The sequence below is a fragment of the Aulonocara sp. 'chitande type north' Nkhata Bay genome, linkage group LG14 (genome assembly GCF_057382095.1).
Source record: "Aulonocara sp. 'chitande type north' Nkhata Bay isolate Kocher_YH1m ecotype deep benthic linkage group LG14, A_spYH_male_GT1.1, whole genome shotgun sequence".
Lineage (NCBI taxonomy): Eukaryota > Metazoa > Chordata > Actinopteri > Cichliformes > Cichlidae > Aulonocara > Aulonocara sp. 'chitande type north' Nkhata Bay.
Window position 1 is genome coordinate 17,799,714 of NC_141357.1, and position 9,816 is coordinate 17,809,529.

Sequence of the window (9,816 nt, forward strand, 5' to 3'; positions counted from 1 at the left end):
TGTTGTACCTCAGCAATCTCTAACTGTGAGAGCAGTTCCTTATACTAGTTGTTTTCCCATCAGATTCCATAGGTCCCACATCCTATTCATGTAACCCCTTCCACTTCATGTCAACAAGCATGATACTTGCACATTCGTCTCTCTCTACATAAATAGTGTAGTTAAGCACCATGGTGTTTTTTCATATAACAAAAAAGACATATCTCTGTATATGTACTTGTGTGTTGCTTCTCAAATTTTGAGATTTTTTGTGCTTCTATTGTCTCTAAGATTTCTTTTTCTTTGTAAAATGGAGAAGGATAATGTCACAGACGAAGGTTTCCTGTAAACAGAATTTAATTCAGTGCTGTGACATTTAAACAATCTTGTTCCAGTCTTTTAAGAACATTTATACTTATTAATGACACTCACAGCTCCAATCAAAGCCATCCCAGAACCAATATTGATGACTGTGGGGACAATGCTAAACTTTCTAGCTTATGGATGTGAGTAGAAATACAATAAGCATGTGTTTGAATGTGATTTCATGTGAATTTATCTTATCTCTTTTTTAAGAGAGATAAAGAGAGCTGCATTGTAAATCGTCTACTTTCTTTTACATTAACCAACCACTTAATTAGTTAAACCTTGTTAATACCTGCTCCACCCCTAACGAGGATATTAATGGGGCGATTGTGGCTCAAGAGTTGTGAGTTCGCCTTGTAATCAGAAGGTTGCCGGTTCTAGCCCCGGCTTGGACAGTCGTGGTCGTTGTGTCCTTGGGCAAGACACTTCACCCGTTGCCTACTGGTAGTGGTCAGAGAGCCCGGTGACGCCAGTGTCCAGCAGCCTCGCCTCTGTCAGTGCACCCCAGGGTGCCTGTGGCTACAATGTAGCCAGTGTGTGAATGGGTGGATGACTGGATGTGTAAAGCGCTTTGGGGTCCTTAGGGACTAGTAAAAGCGCTATACAAATACAGGCCATTTACCATATTAGTTTTTTTCTTTGTGAAATAATGCCTTGTGTTTTGTCTAGGCTTCACCTCCTCTGTCCTGGGTGCTGCTGCCTTAATCAAGTTTTTATTAACAGTGTGAATGGCCCAGGAGAAGAATCTGTGAGTCTGGAGGTGCACAGGAGACAATTTAACTAGTGATTCCAAGCCTTAAATGCACTGGACATTTATCATCCATATGCTAGTCTAGGCAATCTATTTAAATGTTCTTGTGTTACCAGATGAGCCTGTCTAAATGTGTTATTAATTGTTAACAATTACCAGTTCTATTTGCATTTTTGTTGTCATTTTTTAATGAGTAATATGTAAACTACACATCCATGTTTCTGGGAGAATCAAGAGTGCTTACTAACCATCTCCATTTGCACTATTTGCCTATTTGCACTACTATGCCTCCTTACTTGAATATTGTATATTGTATATTGCATAGCTTTTTTTTTTTTGTTATACATAAAATTGTATTGTATTTATTTAAATTTTTACTTTTTAATTATTTTATTTGCATTTTTTAATCACTAGGGTTTGAGAGTAACGGAATTTCTATTCTCTGTATGATCTGTACATGTGGCAGAATTGACAAATAAAGTTGACTTGAATTGACTTAACAGTGGCTACTGATTTGCAGTAGGCGGATGCAGGCGGATTAGGATTATCAGCAAATTCAAACCCAAGAGAGAGAAGCTCAACAAATGCAGGTAGAGGCACTAAAGGCCTTAATTAAGCACCCTGACAGCAGTTGTCATGCACAACAGGAAGGTTAAAGGAAGCAGAGGAAGTGTTGAAAGTGGCCAAACTTGTTACTTCTCTCCTCAAATCATCAAATCCAACCTAGTTATATTCCACCCACTGGGGCAGAAATGCTAGTTGCTTCTGCTTATGGCATTCCTAGACCTTCATTGTTGTTGCTTTTTTGTTGTTGTTGTTGTTGTTTATTGTGTTGTTTTTTTTGAAAGCCATTTCATCAGCCTGAAATGCACTGACTTCCACAGACTGCCTTCTGGGCCTCAAAAGACATGAGTTGAGTAACACTGGTCCAACGTACAATAACGATTTTATTTTTGAAAAAACTTAAAAGAGAGGAAGAGAAAGCAAACTAAAGGAAGTCATCTGCTAACGGTCAACATCCTTCAGTTTGCTTTCTCTTTCTTTTCTATTTGATACCCCAATTTTACTTTCCTGGGGAAAGATTGGACTCAGTGTACATTAACAGTCCCCTAATAAATTAGTTGTGGTGTAAAGGTGAGTCTGAGGTGGGTTGAACTAAACAATTTGGTATAATTTGTAAGAGCTGAAAGTGGAATCAGAGAATCTCCACTTTTTCAGGTTTTTTTGGAATCAAAGTTTAGTCACTCAGCCCAATTATTTCAAGCCATACAGACCTCAACTGCTCTGGGAGTTAAAAAACAAAAACAAAAAACAAAAACAAAAAACACTAATATAAGGGTCCCCCTGTCACTGAGCTCCTAGATAGTCAGTAGCGCCTTTCCCATGACTATGACAGAACCTGTGTAACATCTCTACATTTTGTAATAGAGAACACCAAAGGAATACTAACAGAAATATCACTATCACTACATCTTAAGGATGTTCTACGACACTGTGGTGGCATCTGCTATCTCTAATGCTGTGATCTGCTAGAGTGGTGGAATGGCAGAGAGGGACAGGGGGAAACTTAAAAAACTGGTCAAGACGGGCAGCAGGTCAAGACATCAAGCAGGTTTGGGAGGACAGGATGTTGTCTAAGCTAACATCCATCATGCACAACACCTCCCACCCCTTCTATAAGACTGCACGAGCACTGAGCAGCTCGTTCAGCAGGAGACTTTTACACCCACAGTGTAGGAAAGAGCGCTACCACAGGTCATTGCAGCTGTTAGAGTCTATAGCACAGTTTAACATGGTTATCCTACACATCACCTGTTTAACTGACATATCATATGTTTTTTAATTACTGCTACTCATTTGCAGCTTGTTTGTATGTCCACTGTATTTTTGCCATTTTTCCATTTTGTAGTCATAATGAGCTCTCCATCATGCAGCCCTTCAGAGATGTCAGCATTCATAGAGGAACCTTGTTTATGAAAAGCTTGAATTTGAGCTTTTACAGTAAACAGCCAGCAGGAGGCAAAACAACAACCCACTGCACACTATATTATATTAAATATTACTATTATTGTACGGTCCTCCTTACAATATAAAGCACCTTGAGGCGACTGTTGTTGTGATTTGGCGCTATATAAATAAAATTGATTTGAATTTAATTGAACTGTATCTCTGAGATGCTGCTCAGCACTGTCTCAGATAAAAGATAAAAGACTAACCAAACACAAAAACTGAAGATGAAGCAGCAAGGAAGCACAATCAGGAAAGAAGCTGTAATCAAATGTCTCATTAAAATCTTTGCTTGTTTTAATATTTTTACATTACTCATTTCTGTTTTTAAACTGATGGACTTTGTCCAATTTTTTCACTCATGTGTTTTTCATACAAAGTACACATTGACTTTTTTGTTGTTTTCATAATTCCCTTTTTAATTGTAATAGTTTTTAAGTAATAGTCACCTCAAGGAACGTTAAATGATGTATGGTAAAGACCCTGCAATCACACAGGTCTCAACATATAGTTATTAAAGTCTTTCAGTATTCAATCCCTGTTTTTATTAATGAAGGTGTTACCTAAATAACAAATCATTTTGCTCCAATATTAAAAAATGTAATATCAATGCAATCACATGGACCACTGAGGTATCAAAGACTCTAAACGTGACAGTAAGCCAACTTTCCAAGGAAGATACTTTTCATACTACCATAACCATAAGCTTTGCTCTTTTGCACATCGACTATTTATTTCAGTGCAAACATAATAACACAGCTGCCAGGAACAGCAAAACATGCAAAGAACAGTGATATAATCATAGTAAACACTGAGATTGATCGTTGATACCACATGCTGACAGAAAAATAGAACATACTCAAAATTAACTGAAACACGGAGTCTTAAAAACAGCAGTAAACATTTCCTACAAGCATGCGTTGTAGAGATTTTTATGGGGTACTTGTACAATCAACTTAAATAAAGGATGTGACACCTTGACCCGTATAAAGAATTTCCCAACAGTAACCATGCGCTATCACTGAGTACTGCAGAGGTATGGTTTTGAGTGGTGGAAGTATGTGACCTTTAATATATTTGCAAGTTGCAAGGTAACAAAACCACACAAAGTATCACCACATTTGATACAGTGTAAACAAACAAACTATTATACTGTCACGTTATTACACTGTCACATTAAGACTTACATTTTGATGCTCAGTTTACTCTTGAAATATATTTTTTTTGATGAAAACTAACATTTAGTTTCAATAAATGGGTGAAATCTGGATAGTATTGAAGTATTGAAGCCTTTTGATTTTTATTAAACAACTTGCTACAACACCCACAATAAACTTCAGCAGTTTGCCTAGCAACGCAGCCATTGTGACTGATGTGGGTAAAATGTACTACTTGTCTTTTGATTACAGTAGCTAATGATCACTTTATGTATTCATGCGTGGCTTTCATAAGGGGGCCTCTTGCCCAGGAAATATCAGCAAGCTTCCACAGGAAGTGGTCTAAAGCAGAATGTCGCAGCAGGTGCTTTCTGCTTTCAGTCAGAAATACAATATCACTCTTTGAAATGTAATTATCTACACATTTCAGTTAAAAATGTAGCATTACTAGCATTCAGTTAAGATCACTGATTTTTGTGCTAAACATATAACTCCCATATAAAGGTAAATATGGCAAACCATTGCTTTAAACAACTGAAACTCGTGGTCTTGTGGTTTCTTTCTGTGATAATGAATAGATTAATATAGCATCGTGCTGCTCACATTGTACGAGATGCTGAGGAAGATGCACGCTGCCAGGTGGCCGCTCCTTTTTACCTTGTGCCTCACGTGTGTGTGTTCAAATGGTAAGTTTTAAAAATATATATATCTATAGATAGATAGAAGTCGGCTAATGAAAAGTTAATGAAAAATTTCATGTATTTAGACAGTGATTTTGTAACATTCCGATTTTACTCATATTGATAGAAAAAGGCATATCACTGAATATATTTTCTAATAAAATAATTTTGTCAATATTAAGGAAACATAAACTGTAAATGATGCGAGAAAGGTTAGTTGAATGCCATATACAGATCACACAAGTTCAGTGAAAAAGTGAAGCACTGTCAGTCTTCATGCACTTTTTTGTGGTCTTCATTTGGTTTTTATCTTCATCTTAATCTGGTCTTCACAGTCAGTATACTTTCAAAAAAGTCTAAACTTGTGTGACATGAATGTACACAATGAGAGTAAGTAAGAATAAGATGTTTCTAATTAAATATAATAATCAAGTGATTTAAATGGTAAATGGACTCATTCTTATGTAGCACTTTGCTACTCTCCTGGAGCACTCAAAGCGTGTTATATGCGCTTTATTTAGGAAGAGTGAAGGTGTGAATTCAGCCTACAGGCGTGCAGTGATTAAAATGTTTGTATGATGAACTCCAGCCAGGCTGCACAAAAGAGCACAGAGGGGAACCATCTATGCCTCGTTTTTGGTGACAGTGATCTAAATGAATCTGTACTAATTGATGGAGGTGTGAGCTCTGAAGTAGGCAGAGGGAAATTGAAAAATAATCAGATAAATAAAAAGACTGATAAACTGCTTAAAAGACGGAATAATTATTCTCTCAGCAGGATCATGATCCATGGTGTGAGAGCTACCTTTTGATAGAATATTTTCTCACCTAATGTCTCACTTTTCAAATCAATACTGTATACTTTCACGTTTTGGTGTCTAATCCAGAGAAATGCATATTCACTCACCGGTCACCTCTTTAGATATATTATTTTTATATTGCGTTGAATCCGGGATTTGCCTTCAGAGCCGCTGTAATGATTTTGTGTCACAGATTCAACTCGTTGCTGTAAGAGTTTCCCAGATATTTCAATCCGTATTGATATGATAGCATCACACAGTTGCTGCAGATTCATCACATCCATGATGTGAATCTCCTGTTCGACCATATCCCAAAAATGCTCTAGAATAAGATCCGGTGACTACTTGACTACAGTGATTCTGTTGGAAGTAGCCATCAAATGATGGTACATAGTGGTCATAAAGGCACACTGTGGACATGGTCAGCAACAATACTCAGGTAGGCATTTATGCCATATTCTGACCCTAGCACCCAAATGTTGTGGCTGATATCAAGATTTATGAAACGTTTTTCCAAATTGCTTTCGGCCAATTTTGGTGACCCTGTGTGACTTTTGGCCTCAATTTCCCATTCTTAGCTGACAAAGTGTCCCACAGTGGGGTGTGGCCCACAGGAAATGGTTGTGTGGAAAAATCACAATATATCAGCATTTTGTTCTGAAATACTCAGAACAGCTCCTCTGACACCAACAACAATGTCACATTCAAAGTCACTTACATCACCTTTCTACCCTATTTTGATACTCGGTTTTTTTCATTTCTAGTATCTTTATCCAATATATAACATATGATCCATCAGATAAGAAAAACCTCCCCTTCATGCACTATATTATTTTTATGTGTTTGTTTATTGTTGTACAAGTATAACATATCTTCTATAATATTCTACAATATTTATAATATAATATTATCTTCTTTAATATTTATAAGCTTTTAGATTTTTTTTTGTCGTCAGCTCTCTTCAGCTAATCTTATCGTCATTGTAAACATTGTTCGCTTTTAACTGAAATTTTTATTTTGCTGTGGTAAGACCTATTAAAAAATGTCTGTTCTCATTCCCTATATAAGCTTTTTTCAAATATCAGTCTTTCAGAGAAGACAGCAAGCACACAAAATTATGATGATAATTGATTTGATGTTACTTTGTTTCACGCTTTGTGGTTTTTGTAGCAACAGATCCTTTGCCGCTTCAGTTTTTAACTACTTTTGGTGTAACTGTACATTGGCATAAGATATGGTTACTCTGTTGAAACATTTAAAATTGCTTAAATCATTTTAACATTTTTACTATAGATCATAAATTTTTACACTAACGTAGTACCACAGGCCAGTTTTAATCAATGTGTAAGGGTTGTATAATATAGTTGTGTTTATTGTGATGACTTTTTGGTCATTTGAATATGAAATAACTAAACTTGATTATATTTCATTTTTTCCTTGAAGATGAAAAATCTTGTGAGGATTCAGTTAACTTCTGTGAGAAGATCAGTAAGACCGTTTCACTTGGCTCGTCTGTGCTCCTACCATGTAACCTTCGACCAAACAGCTCCAATTGGGTGACATGGAGCCACGCTGCCACAAGGCAGGCAGAGATGGTGCAGCTTTCATCTCAAGGGCATGTTAAGTTCCTGGACCCCAGAAATGGCCGAGTCAAAGTCTTTTCAAACGAGCAAATCGACGGGAACTACTCTATTAGAATTGATGAGCTTGAAAAATCTGACCTAGGGTGTTACCGCTGTCGACGGCAGTGTGTTCAAGTCATGGAAAGTCGTAAGTGGAGTTTTATTTTAAGCTATGTTAAATATTCAATACTAAACAGCAGCCTGTAGAGTTTCTTCCTTTCCAGGGTCACAAACCTCAAGACCCATTACACGAGAAGGGACAAATGATTAAGCGACTGTTTCCTGTGACACATATTTTGTAAAACCACAAGTTTTCATGCAGGTGCAAGTACCGCCGACATGTGGCCAGTCATTTACATCTGTATTGGTGTGGCTGCACTCCTTCTGATGGTTGTTGTCAGCTTCTACATCTACTGGAAATGCATAGGTGAGAACCTGACATGTCAGACACAAAGCTGAAACTGGGTGGTTTAGTAATACAGTTTGCTTCTGTTTCAGTTTGCAGTAAAAACAAAACACAGGACAGTGCCGAGATTCCCACCATTGCAGGTACAGAGTCTATGCCATATATTCATATCTGTGTTACATCCTTTGTTTGTAATTTTTTTCACTTGTTACCATATTTTACGAACACTAAAAAACTAAAAGGGAATTTAAACTGGGATTACAAAGATATGTATATATAATATATATACTAAAATATCATTGCTGTTTCACTGGAAAAAGGTAACAGACGCAGGCCGGTTTGTTGTTTCCTACATGCAGCTCAGTGTTTAACATGCTAACCTGCAGTAACTACCTGCTGGCTTCATATTTAGCAGACAAAATTTGTAAAAATTTGCCAAGACATGGAATAGCTGTCTTCCCAAAAATCTCTGAATAGACCCTTAATTTGCTCTGACAAATGTGCCACTGCAGATCCCAGTGCTCCACCTATGCCAACAATCAATGTACCAGTGGGTGTACATGTGCGTGTACAACAGGCAGCAGGAGCCTACGGTAATAATCTCGTCTACGGTGAGTTTACTCATCTTTTCTTCCCTCCTTACTTGCTAAAATACAATCAAGTAACTGTCTTCCACCTGAGAAATAATGATGAGTACGTTTTAAACAAATCTTTTTTTGAACAACAGAAAATGATAACCTGCGCCCAGCAAGTGCAGAACCCCCCAGAAATCACTATGACTCACGTGGAGCTGTGCAGTATCTGGACAGCATTCAGCCTCAACAGCCCGGTCACAGCAGCGGTGGGATTTATCCAAACGTGGATCAGTTTCACTTTGAAAGGGTGGAAAGTCAGAGAACCAGACAGAGATTTCATTTAGGTGCTTGGAAAAAAGTCACTTTACTTACGGCATTACTGGTGACTTCTAAATAACAGTGTGAAGTAACTGTCTTCTCTTACCCCATTAGAGCTTTTCAGCAGGTTACGGCAAGCAAGTCTCAGCCGGCATTATTACGGTAATCTTTAATTATATTTACATTTAAATTATTTCATTATTATGAGTTCAGTTCTGTCCGATTTTGATTCATCCGTTTTATTTCACAGTTAACCAACGCGATCTCCGCAAGCAACACGCCACATCAAAGCAGGCGGTGAATCAAAAGAGAGGTAGTTTGAGTTGATGATAAATGAGGAGAATGTCTGACAATAAACACAAAACACAGATTCCTTTATTAACTCACATTTCTTTTCCAGTTGGCCGCGAGAGGAAGAAAAACAAAGACAGTGAGTGTTGACTTCATCTGTGGGCATGTTACTAATCAAATAATACTGTACACTGAACTGCTGTTTCTTCCTTTTTAGATTGTGAATACAATAACCCGATTTACAACACAAGCTCAGACCAGCTCAACCGGCTGTAGAGAATGAAGGACAGAGATTTAAACTCCTTCCACAGTGAGGATTACTGATTTGTTTATTTTATTTCTTTGAAGTGATTCGTGTCTTATTGTATTTGTTTGTAGTATCACTGCACTTACTTCACTCCCTGTACTATTCTTGTTTCTGAACTGTTGATGTTTGTATGCTCTTTTACTAAAGTTCATCATTTATGGATCTTCACATATAATATATTTGCAATCTAAATGTACACACATTCAGAGATGTGTGTTACTTAAACTTAATAAAAGAACCTGTATGTACTAAATTTGGTTTGACTTTTATCACTGCATGTTAAAGCAGTTCTACGGTGCTTTCACTGTCAGCGCTTGTACCTTCTGTCATAGTAACAATGAGATTGCATCTGAATCCCAACTTTTCATTATGTCACCAAGGATTGCTGCATCATTGTGAAAACTATTGCTAACTAAATAAAAGAGTGGCAGATCGTAGTGTTCTTTGCAAACACACACACAATCACACAAATGTTACTGCTGAGTGCCAACCAAATACCTGATCCTCTAAATCTTCCCAAAAACCGATTCTGTTCATCAGGACGTAGCATTACGCAG

General features: G+C 37.3%; 1 protein-coding gene across 1 annotated transcript; it reads left to right on the forward strand.

The window, feature by feature from the left end:
• Positions 1–2,638: 2,638 nt before the first annotated feature.
• Positions 2,639–9,441, forward strand: LOC147314391 (uncharacterized). The gene is made up of 10 exons (XM_086260381.1): positions 2,639–2,708; positions 7,184–7,510; positions 7,685–7,789; positions 7,861–7,911; positions 8,281–8,379; positions 8,496–8,687; positions 8,776–8,823; positions 8,912–8,974; positions 9,062–9,091; positions 9,170–9,441. The coding sequence occupies exons 1-10, from the start codon at positions 2,639–2,641 to the stop codon at positions 9,226–9,228; spliced, it is 1,044 nt and encodes a 347-aa protein (XP_086116507.1). The 3' UTR covers positions 9,229–9,441.
• The last annotated feature ends 375 nt before the right edge of the window (positions 9,442–9,816 follow it).